The 11,260-nt window shown below is 50.0% G+C and overlaps 3 protein-coding genes; 2 read left to right on the top strand and 1 right to left on the bottom strand.

The window, feature by feature from the left end:
• Nucleotides 1-1,747: 1,747 nt before the first annotated feature.
• GSTUM_00011089001 (uncharacterized protein) lies at nucleotides 1,748-2,659 on the top strand (the record flags this gene model as incomplete). The annotated part of the gene is made up of 5 exons (XM_002841704.1): nucleotides 1,748-1,990; nucleotides 2,060-2,145; nucleotides 2,210-2,289; nucleotides 2,339-2,493; nucleotides 2,567-2,659. 5 exons carry the CDS (start codon nucleotides 1,748-1,750, stop codon nucleotides 2,657-2,659), a joined length of 657 nt encoding a protein of 218 aa, XP_002841750.1.
• A 1,935-nt stretch (nucleotides 2,660-4,594) lies between these two features.
• GSTUM_00011087001 (uncharacterized protein) lies at nucleotides 4,595-5,988 on the bottom strand. XM_002841703.2 has 3 exons: nucleotides 5,159-5,988; nucleotides 4,898-5,104; nucleotides 4,595-4,830 (listed from the first exon to the last, which is right to left on the bottom strand). The coding sequence occupies exons 1-3, from the start codon at nucleotides 5,284-5,286 to the stop codon at nucleotides 4,620-4,622; spliced, it is 546 nt and encodes a 181-aa protein (XP_002841749.1). The 5' UTR covers nucleotides 5,287-5,988; the 3' UTR covers nucleotides 4,595-4,619.
• Nucleotides 5,989-8,966: 2,978 nt separating this feature from the next.
• On the top strand, nucleotides 8,967-10,808 carry GSTUM_00011084001 (uncharacterized protein). XM_002841702.2 has 1 exon: nucleotides 8,967-10,808. Exon 1 carries the CDS (start codon nucleotides 9,170-9,172, stop codon nucleotides 10,571-10,573), a length of 1,404 nt encoding a protein of 467 aa, XP_002841748.1. The 5' UTR covers nucleotides 8,967-9,169; the 3' UTR covers nucleotides 10,574-10,808.
• Nucleotides 10,809-11,260: the final 452 nt, after the last annotated feature.

Here is an 11,260-nt window from a genome sequence, read left to right as displayed (position 1 = left end):
GTGGAAAGACACATAATCGAGTAGATCCGCATTGTGTTTATATCTAACGGAACAAAGTGGAACAAGCCCATGATCAGCGCCATCACTAGTGTGGGGATGAATTGCGTTACCGTGAGAACTGGAGTAGTGGAGAGTCTCGCTAGGACGTTGGAGTTGCCACTCCTAGTATGGTCTGCTACAAATACAATAGCTCTTATTTTTACTTGTCTCAGTTGGTGGCTGTTTTTCTCCACCTAATCCAAAGGGGTAATTCGGGACGTCCTGATAGCGTCTCTCTCAATTATCCCAGTTCTTACGGTGGGAAGGCCACTATCGGGGCGCACTTGTATCGGCATTAACGGATAGCGAATATGACACCACCGAGCAGCTCGTGAATGGCTATTCCGTCGTCTCGTGGAAGGGTTAATGCAGTAGGACGGCGGGGGACTCGGGTCGTTAGTTTTATATACCAAAAACAGCCATTTTTCGGGGCCCACACCCCCATTACCAATCCCAGATGAGAATTTTCAAGAAGCTGCAAGAATAATGGGGGCAACTATATCTTTCAATAGTGGATGTATAAGGACTGTAAATTGGTAAGTTGAGGTCCTCAAGGCTGAGATGTGGAAAGATCCCTCCATTGGAAATGGTAAACCACGGTTACATGTTTTAGGTTATTAGTGGTTTCTCAACCCGATAAACCTTCCATCTCAATTTCCTCATGGAAAATTTCTCTCTACATGACCTCCGGTCTGGTTTTGACCAATATGGAACATCAGGGTTCATTGGGGGCTTGTAGTTTTGTGCTTTAAAGATCAATATTTTGTTGTGTCAGATGACCTGGGCCTAAGACAGAAGCTTAGAGATACCTTTCGAGACTTCCGTCAGGTACCGTACACGGGGACTGTAGGAAACCAAGCCGTTTACCGGTACTCTTGCAAATGTGCCCATCCAATCCCTGCCTGTTTACCTTATAAACCTTTTTAGCCTAACATAAGTATTTACCCTGAAGCGAAAATAAGAAATTGTCTGTGCAACGCATTGACCCTCGTTTGTGCGCTCCGTTCTACTCATTAACCTACAACAGGGGGAGCCCTACCAAGCTAGTTCATCTAAGCGCAACTCAGCCTCAACGCACTCTAATGACCAGTGGAGCATATGAAGCTCCTATATACAACACAATACTAGGGCTGTCAGTACCATAACAAAAGCTGTTCGTTTATCCATCTCCCTGGTGCTGCTGATGACACTCAAACATATCTGCTCATCTTATACAAGATAAACTTTCTCAACTTAATCAATCCCAGCGTAGCCCTTTAAGAAACACGCCCACCCAATAGAGTTCACCGCCCGGCGCTGTCGGTAGGTGATCCTCTTTTGTCGAATGTGCCTTACATTTGCGGCAGATTCTTGAAATTTATTACAATACCGTTGGCCCTGAGACAACTTTCGGGGTACCTGCAGGAGGTGTATCAGGGGATTTCAGCGGACCCCTTCAGGGCCGGTCAGCGGATTTGCCGGCCGAGCATGTCAACGGGATTGGAAGTGCCGTCTTTCTAGAGAGGCGATCATAGGCTGGGAAGGGGGTCGTCGTCCCGCCACTGATGGGAGCCTTTCCGTGTTCAATAGAGGAGAGAAAAAGCCACGAGATGGAACCTGTGAACCACGTCGGATAGAGAGGGAGGTCTGGGAGAGTATATAAACCGTCCGGCATTTCCTATGATTTCCCTCTTCATTCTCGACCACCAACCCACTACACTTTCCAGACATGATTCGCCTTCTCTTCTACCTCGCGGCAGCCGCTCTCCCACTGGTGACCGCAGTCGCCACTGGCCAGACCACTAGATACTGGGATTGCTGCAAGCCCAGTTGTGCCTGGAGTGGAAAGGCTTCCGTCACCTGGCCCGTGAATGCCTGCGATGCGAATAACAAAGTACTATCAGACGTGAACACCGCTTCTGGCTGTAACGGCGGTACAGCGTTCATGTGCAGTAACCAGATTCCGTGGGCTGTTTCGGATAGTTTGGCTTATGGGCACTGCCAACCTTTCCCCTTCCCTTTGAGTCTCTTAGCTGACTAGTGGAATAGATATGCCGCCGTGAAACTCTCTGGCGCTAGCGAGAGCGATTGGTGTTGTGCTTGTTATGAACTTACATTTACATCTGGGTACGTCACCTGCTTTTCGTCCAACCATTTCCCACCACGAAGTCATTGCCAACCGTTAGTGTAGCCCCGTGTCCGGCAAGAAGATGATAGTCCAAGCAACCAATACCGGGGGTGATCTTGGAAGCAACCACTTTGATATCTCAAGTACCCCCCCCCCAGATCGTGTATATAGATTGAAGCTAAAAACACCCAGTCCCCGGCGGCGGGGTCGGCGTCTTCAACGGGTGCACAAAGCAATATAACGCACCAGCCGACGGTTGGGGCTCTAGATACGGTGGTGTCTCGACCAGGTCCGAATGCGACGCTCTTCCCGCGGCGATCCGTCAGGGATGTTACTGGAGATTTGACGTATGTCCCCCCCCCCACCTCTCCCTCTTTCGGTGACTGGATGGAAATGTGTTGAGCTGACAATGAGTCGTAGTGGTTCAAAGGCGCGGATAACCCGGCCGTCACCTTTCAAAAGGTTACATGCCCATCCGCGATTACGGCGAATACGGGGTGCGTTAGGAAGTGAGTATGAGTTGTGCATGATGCTGTGCGTACAGTTGATTCTGTATTTAAAAGTCTCAGATTGAGTTTTCTTTCTTTTTTGTGTGAATGCAGTATGTAAATGCTCGTCCAACTCCTTCGTTAAAATTGCAGCATCTTTCACTCCCATTTGGCAAGTTTACCGTATACCGCATCATGCTATGCGCTATGTACCCAGGTGTTGGAAATTGAGGACGACAGACAGGATAAAACTGGTTGTCGTTGCACCAGTAATGACTGAAAGGTGGGTTTTACGCAGCGGACCGAGTTGGCTCTAATGGTAATGAGGGAACCTTGTATTGTATGTGTGTGAAGAGTAGAGAACAAGGAGTGAGGAGAGTTTCATACAAGAGGTGTGGAGTGGAGTTCGTTGTCGACTTAAGGGTTGAGAAGGTTGAGAAGAAAAGAAAAGAAAAGAAATAGGAAAGAAATAAGGTGAAAACTTTTCACTGCTTACGTGTCCTCATCTGAGAGGTACGCACACCACTGTAGCCTCCAGTCTGAGCTACGGGTACTTAACTGCCATTTTCAACACCAGGTGGCACCGTGGCGGCGGGTGATATGCTGTGACCATGCCGAATCCTTTGTCGGTTAGCGTGACACGGCGGGCAGTTTCGAAGTGTAATCTCGTTCCGAGCGGGATGCCGTCTTTCAGCCCACCAGGATGATTGGAATCAAGATAAATTAACAGCTTTCACTGGCCCCCCCCGTCATCCATCATACTCTCGTGACACCCCAATTGAAAAATTTCGACTCGACAGCATACGGTACCGGTACTAGGGAGACTTGTATAGCACCGACCGCAACCTCGATAAACATTCGTTCTAAAATACAAAAAGAACCCCCCCCCCCACGTACGAGATCTCCGCAGCACCCAAAGGGATATTACGATACCAATGAATTGTTTTTTTCTTTTCTCCCAAAAACCCTCGGGATCTACGGGAGTAGGCTCTATCCTTATTTGTCATATGATACGAGTAGTAACCGTAACATCTTCGAGGGGTTACCAGAAGTGCGCGCAGTATGATAGTCTACTGCGCTGTACTGTACTGTACGCATGGATCTGAATTATTTTTAAGTTTTGGGAAAAAGGTTGGGAGCTGGTCGCGTTACACCGTGCACGACATGGTGGGGTTAGACTATATCACCTGTCGGTTGAGAGGGGGGGGGTGCCAGTGCTGCTATCATGGGGGTGTTTCAATTATCCTAATTCACGCGCTTCTGGAGATATCTACGGGCAGGTACTGTACAGTACTTGTATATTGATAAGATGGCATCATACACACGGTAAGCCTCGTGAATTCGTCATAGACTTTCGTACATACGAGAAGAAAGAAAGGAAGGAAAGAAAGCAATTTGCCATTCTGTGCTACTTTTTTCTCACGATAGGGCAGCCTACGCACCAGTAACCTGTAATGCAGTGCTGTGATAGCTCTAACTTATATATCCTCCAGGGGCTTGGGCTCGGGACTTCGTCAGGGATATAATATTATGGCGTCGTAAAGTAATCAAGATGCATCTCAGTGGCAAAGAAAGAAAAGAAAAACTGGGGTAGATGGATGGGGTTTTTTCGGGCCAAAAATAGGACATAATCCATCATACCAACCTATGCATGTCTACCCACCACTTTCCAGACCGCAATGAATTTGGAATGGGGCGTTCAAACTGGAAAACCTATCGAGAGTGAGTGGTGGTTTGCAATGTATTTACAGTACTGTAATGTAATTTAGATTAATGGTTGCTGTCAAGTGCCCCTTGCATAGTATCAAGTGCAGTGTGGTGCGGGGCGGGGCAGGGCAGCTATGCGGAATAAGTCATTTCTTGTTCTTACCATGCTATCATATGAAATAGGATAAATTCCCAATTCAAGTTCCTTACATCTCCTTGAAACTCCTTGCTTAGGTAATGTTGAGCTGCTAGTTCTCGAAGATGGACGGCGTTTTATTTCATATTTTACATCTCTCCCTCTCTCTCCCCTGAAGTGGAAAAGAAACAAGATCTATAGCTACGATTGATATAACGGGAGAACGAAAGAGGAAAAAAAACACCAATAAGCCGAAACAAGCTACTATACCAACAGCCTTGATAACCGATCCCCCCCGAAAACTCCCATCCCATACAATACAACTCCTTCCATCCCGAATACCTACGCCCTCCCTAAAGAATCAATCCCCCAACCACAACCCCGAAAACCCCAACCCCAACCACCACCCTCAGAGCCCACCCCTCCTCCGCCCCTCCCCGCGCCCTTGTCCTCCCCACTGCAGAATTCGCCTCAGCAGTCCTAACAACCCCCACACTCCCGGTAAGCGTTCCTAAGCCTATGGTGCCAGCGCTGGGCGTACGCAACTCGCTCTGGGTGCCTGTGAATTGCTGGGTGTATATCGAGGCGACTTTTGTGACGAGGCCGTCGGCGAGGGTTGATGGCATCCTAGCAATGGTTAGCACCGGCGGAGAAGGGGAGGGGATGGAGGGGGGGGTTCACAAGACTTTGGTAGGCTCGACAGGAGCGTCTGTAGGCGCGGTCGTCTGCATGCCGCCACCGAGACCTTGTGCCCACGTCAGGGGTAGTAGAGATAATGTTAACGGGATGGTCAGAGTGTGGAATTTCATTTCCAGTCTGTATCCGTATTTCGTGCAAGTGGCTCGCGTGAGAGAAAAAGGGAGAAGGTGCACCTTAGTTGAAGGTTTGTTTGCAGATCAGGGGTGAATGGATGAACGAATGAATGGATGGTTAGAATATTCGGTCGCGGAAATTAGATTTTGGAGAAGGAGGAGGAACAGGGGTTCACATCCCTGTCAATTGAGATCGCGGGTGAAGACAAGTGTTTGGGGGGGAGGGTGGACCGCATTTCCGGGTGATGGCGCGCTGGTCGGGGTGGAAGTCGAGTGCTATAATATGATACAGTATGTTTCATTTGTGATGTGACAAACATCGGATGTTGGGTGGGTTCTGTGATTTGCCGAGCATTTGATGGCCTGCTGCTAGCGGTGAACGATTTCGCAGTGAGGATATTTGATTGCCAAGAGTTTATTAGGTTGATTCGATTCCCACTTGGCGTAACCCCCAACGATTGGTTTGAGCCTCAGCATCTGTCTCCATGGGGCCAGCCTGCCGATCTCCCGAGTGAGCGGTATCGGGTAGTAAAATGGTTTTACTCGAGCACAAATAACTTGAGTTACGAGTGCATACAATCTGCAGGGACGATGGCCTCATGATAGCCGGTTTGGAGAAAGCCCGACCGGGCAACCAGGGTCTTGGTCCAGCGTTGAGCCAGCGTCGAGCCAAGGCTCGATATGCTGAATTGTTGTCACTGCCGCGGGATTGTCGATGGCATTCATGGAAGAGCGGTCGTCCACCTTGCTCGAGTGGATTAACTTACAAGAGCTTGGCGGCTTGTGCTCGGTGCCTACGCAGGAAAGGGCGGGGCAGGGCGGGCAGTGATAGTGTGGCAATACTGCACAGCGCGAGTATCGTAAGTGAACATTCAATCCGACCAGATGGCCCAAGTTGATCTTATCGCGATTCTCTTTCACCATACTCGCATGATGCCTCCCCACCCAAGGATCTACCGTGGCGAGTCTCACTCGCCACACACACACAGCTCGGACGGACACTCCGCTACGAGTACGGTACTCGTATCGTACAGTACATTGCTTGGCAAGCCTCCGCCGTTGGAGCTTCACGGGTACTGGTACATGTACAGTACAAGTACGGTACTGTACTGTCTGCTGTTATGGTACTGAAACCTCTAAGGCCATTTGTTCCCCCGTGTCCTGTACTGTACATACGAGCAACATCAAACACTCTGAATCGGGAATCAAGGGCCCGTCTAGCACGTTACAGTCCCGGCAATTCCCAATTTGTGCTTTGGGTTACTCTGCTCTACTCCCCACGGATACTGTGGGTGGTGTGAGGTGCTCGGTGCGGAACCGCACGGTTATTACTTGCATCGGAGATGTTCGTGTGCGGATAAGAACTTGTCGGCCTGATTCCCCCTGCATTGGTGCGAGCAACGGTAGACTGCGGCAGGGTGCAGTGTAGTACGGTAGACTCGGCTCCTGAGGAGGATTGTATGTGTGTTCTCACCTTATACGCCAGGTTACCGTGCTGTACAGTACTGTACTTGTACTAGTCTACTACATTGGTGCATCGCGATCCCATCTACTCGAGCAGTGGGGTGAAAGATCCATTTGACTGAAGGTGCTATAGTCTACTGGCATAGGTGCCGGTATGATGTGATACTGGCGGTAGCACCCTACTTTACGAGCAGACCACAGGCTACTTGTTGACATACTCGTACAAGTATCATTCAACAGACAGATGGTACAGTACAGTAATTTACTCGAGTACTTGAGTAAAACTATGTATTGGCACCGGCGGAAAGCACAAGGCTTCGACATGGTATCATACCCGGTAATTTTTTTTCTCATTAGTCCTTTCTCTCTCTCCCTATGCCACCACAGAATCTGAACATGATGGCCACTTTTTTTTTTTTTTGTTTTGGAGGGGGGGATTACGCGTCTTTTATTGCCAAGTTCTGGATAGGGTGTCTCTTTTGCTTGCATGTACTGTACTCGTACAGCATGTATGGTATCGGTACGAGTGCTCTCCTGGAGCCAGGTCCAACCAAGTTTTGCCTATTGAACTGGAGCTGCCTCCGGGTCAACGGGTGGTTGAAGGCCATCGACCATCACGAGGTGTAATGTGCCCAATGGTATGATAGAGACAAGATGCGAAGAGTCAGGTTACCCGTAGAGCACTGTTAGGTTAGCGGCGAGTAGATGGGGGGGCGATTTCTCAACCCCCTCCCCCGTAAAAGGATTCAAGGGCGAAGCGCTGCGGCGATGAGGAATCTTGGGGGTGGAAGTTTGCAAATGAATGCATAATGGAGGAGTTCAGTGAACCATGACGTAACTTATTCCTGGATGACGAACCCGCCCTGCACCAGCCACATCGCACCGGGATAACCGGGCTTGAAATTCGGTGGCGGGTGGGCACAGTACTCGTACAAGTATCTACGAGTATGACGTTTGGTCTCGAGAAGTTTTTTTTTTTTGTGCGAGCCCACCCTTTTCTTTTCCTTCCCATTTCCCTTGAGCACTACAAATAAAAGGCCTGGGTGTCCCATCCCCCCTTTCCTCTCTCATTCGTTTCAGCGATACGTGATACCCAGTACAGCTTTGCTCCTTGAACAAACTTGACATTTTATCGAAACCAGCATCGAACCGCTTAAGCTTACAAACTACTGCTACGACCAACCAACCAACCACAACCACAATCACAACCACAACCACAACAAACACCATCATGCCTTTCACCGCCAGGTTAGTTTCTTCCTGCTTACCGGAGGGGAGGGGAGGGGAGGGGGGGGAGCTTTGGGGGTTCGGGGAGGTTGGGTTGAACAATGCTAATTGTTTGTTTTTTTAGTGATGTTTGCAAGATCCTTCTCGCTATCCTTCTTCCTCCTCTTGGTGTCTTTCTGGAGAGGGGATGCAGCGGTGATCTATTGATCAATATTATTTTCACCTGCTTGGGTTACTTGCCTGGCATCATTCACGCCCTGTGAGCTTCTCTCTCTCCTTTCGAGTCCTTTTTGGAGCGTCGCGGTTGCTAATTCCTACCCACCAGATACATTATATTTAGGTACTAGAGAGACGCGAAACCCCCACGATCCTTATTTCCTCGAGCACAAACAACGTCGGTCAGTGGAAAAGATATGGTAATTCTTGAATTGATACCGTCTGGGAGGGCGGTCATTGTCTGCCGGTCGGTCTTTACATGAGGAGTGTTTCGGGCCAAAAATGTCGGGCTCTCTCCTTCTCTCTCTCTTTTGTAGTTGCGAGCATGGGTCTTTTTTTCGGCTTGGTTTGGTATTCGTTTTTCTTCCCCTTTTTTCTCTTCTCCCTGTTTGTATGACTACAATATCATGATAGCGATGACCTGAAATTTGCAAATATTTCTCCCGGGTTGACAAAATTGTGCACTTTTGAAGCGGTATCGTAAATCGGTTGGGGTAATTGAGATGATGTGGCTTGCTACCTTGTGGGGAATGCACGCGGGGTTTAGGCTCGGGTGAGCACAGGGAGGCGCATAGCAAGGTATCGTAGGTCTTGCTTGTGCTGAAGTTTACACCTTCTTCCGTTTCCTGCCCCACCATCAACAGCTGCCCTAACGGAGAGCTTATATCTAGAGGTGCTTTAATTCTTTCGCCTTATATCCCCTCTTTCCTTCGCTCCCTTCTACACTTTCCCACCCCTCCACACGATAACTTGCAATATTCACGGTTCACAACGCGTGGTCAGCCGCAAATCCGGTTGCTTTCCCGCTCGTTCTTATCGGGATAAGGGTGGGCCAAGCCACCTACCACTCCATAGAATTTCCACACCAATTATTCTCCACCTCTTTCACACATAGCCAATCCACCAACCAGCCCAGCCAATTCAGTTTCCCCACATCTACCGGTACTCACCTAAACCGCGCTGCACCACAAAAATGCTCCTCTCAACCGACCCATTACCCGCCGAACTGGTCCGCGCCTTGACAATCTTCACCGACCCGTTTCAGAAAACTGCGAATGCCTTCCTCAGCATTCCCACCGTCCGAGAAAATGCCTTCACGCGTGTCTGCGAGCTCCACAACACCCTGGAAATCCTCTCGACCGTCCCCGAGCCCATCGTCGCCCTCATGCAAATTCTCGGTACCAGAATCGCCAGCGGCCACGACTTTGCTCGAAGTAGCGCTCGGGAATACCTGGGCTTCATGCTAAACGCGGAATTCGTCCTTTTTGAGGCGTACCGGATATACGGACTGCGCATGAACCCGTCGCTCTCGCATTGGGTGGATGTTTGTCGGGACTACGAAGCGGTGGAGAGGCAGAAGCAGATGCAGCAGGGCGATGGCCGGGGCGCAGGATCGGGCATTCGCGAGGAGGTACTGAGGATTCGGGTTGCGTTTGTCAAGGGGATTCTGGGCGAACATGGGGATAGGCTGGCAGGGCTTTCGCCGCATGAGTTTGCCGGTCGGGGCTTGGAGTTTGTGGTTGATGTGGAATCTTTTACGGAGGCTTTGCGCGAGCAGGGGATTTACGATGCGCCGATGGAGGGGAAGAACAACCTCAGGGGAGGCGATGGAGGTGCCAAGAAAGGGCAAAATAGGCGGGAGTTGGGTATTGACGAGGCCGGAGCGAGTGTTGGTGGGAGTGGATGTTCCTCTGCTAGTGGGCTTACGTCCGGCGTGCAAACACCATCGAACGGACGTCCTTCACCACTTGCCCAAGACACAGCGGCCGAAGTCTCAGCCTTCCTCGTCAGGGCCATGTCGGAAGAGCTCCGCCCGAACGTCGTAAGCTCCCTACTCGCGACGCTAAAATCTACACCGTCTCTTCTAACCACATACCCACTGGACTTTCTCTCGACTCCTACCCTCGCTAGCCTGATATCCAACAACCCAGTCTTGGCCCGAGGAATCCTCCTTCTTCTCCTCTCCTCGCCCATTACCACCACTACCCCACCATCGCCCTCTAACTCCCACCGTCGCCAAGAAATCCTCTCAGGCCTCTCCTTCCTAACCCCTACCCTCAACGCCCTGGAAACCATAAATATCCTTATCACCCAAACCTCGGCCCTCACAGAGGATGAGACAAACCTTCTAATACATAACTTTCTATCAAACGGGACGCGCTCGGCGGAGGAAATGCTCGACGGCGAGTACCGCGATGGCGGTAGCGGGAAGAGGGCGCAGGCACGGCAGGTGCAGCTGTTGTGTCTGTTCGTGCAGAGTCTTTTGCGTGCGGGCGTCATTTCCCTGCGGGATGTGTACTATGAGGTGCAGATGTTGGGCGTTACGTTTATGTATGTTAAGGAGGCGAGGGAGCTGTGGAAGGCTGTCTGTGGGTGAGCAGGGGGAGTTGGGTTTTTTACGATTTACGGTTTGGCCCGGCTCGCTTTATTCTGCAGTGATTTGTTTTTGCTTTGTTTTACTCTTGTGCATCGAGTGGAAAGGGGGCTTGCATTGTCGGTTGGCTGGAGGTTTGACTGGGATTTACTTTACTTTGTATGGGGGGGCCTGGCAGGCGTTGTGATACTTTACTCTACTTTACTTTAATTTCCTTCACCTTGCTTTGTATTTTATCCCACCCCTTTCTCTTCCGTTCATGTAACAATATTCCGAGCTTTGTGTACGCATGTAATGTCTGGTGGCTCCTTGTTTCTACATTTCTGTCTTTGTCACAGTTTTGCGAAGTGCGAAGTTCTCCAGGTCAGTCTGGGGGATGGAAGAGCATAATGCATGTGTGCGGAGTATCTCTCGAGATAACTATCGCATGGAAATAGTGGGGGAGTTGTACGCTACCGCTGTCCATAATAGAGGAGTTTAGCTGGCTATCCAGCGAGTCATGAGCGCTCATAGTACCGTATCTACCCATGCCCCACCGCCACGACCGAGTGATAATTCGTGAATATCATCCGACAGCTAGACTAGTACCAGCTCCATTCGCAAAGTTCTCGTACCCAGCACGCCCTTAGAAAAAGCTTTGCTAGCCCACCCCCTCTCTCCAAATATCCGGCGAAAAAACAAATTGTTGCT

This window comes from Tuber melanosporum, assembly GCF_000151645.1.
Source record: "Tuber melanosporum whole genome shotgun sequence assembly, scaffold_8, strain Mel28".
NCBI classification, from domain to species: Eukaryota; Fungi; Ascomycota; class Pezizomycetes; order Pezizales; family Tuberaceae; genus Tuber; species Tuber melanosporum.
The sequence above is the reverse complement of the archived record's forward strand: the minus strand, read 5'-3'. Positions and strand labels throughout refer to the sequence as shown.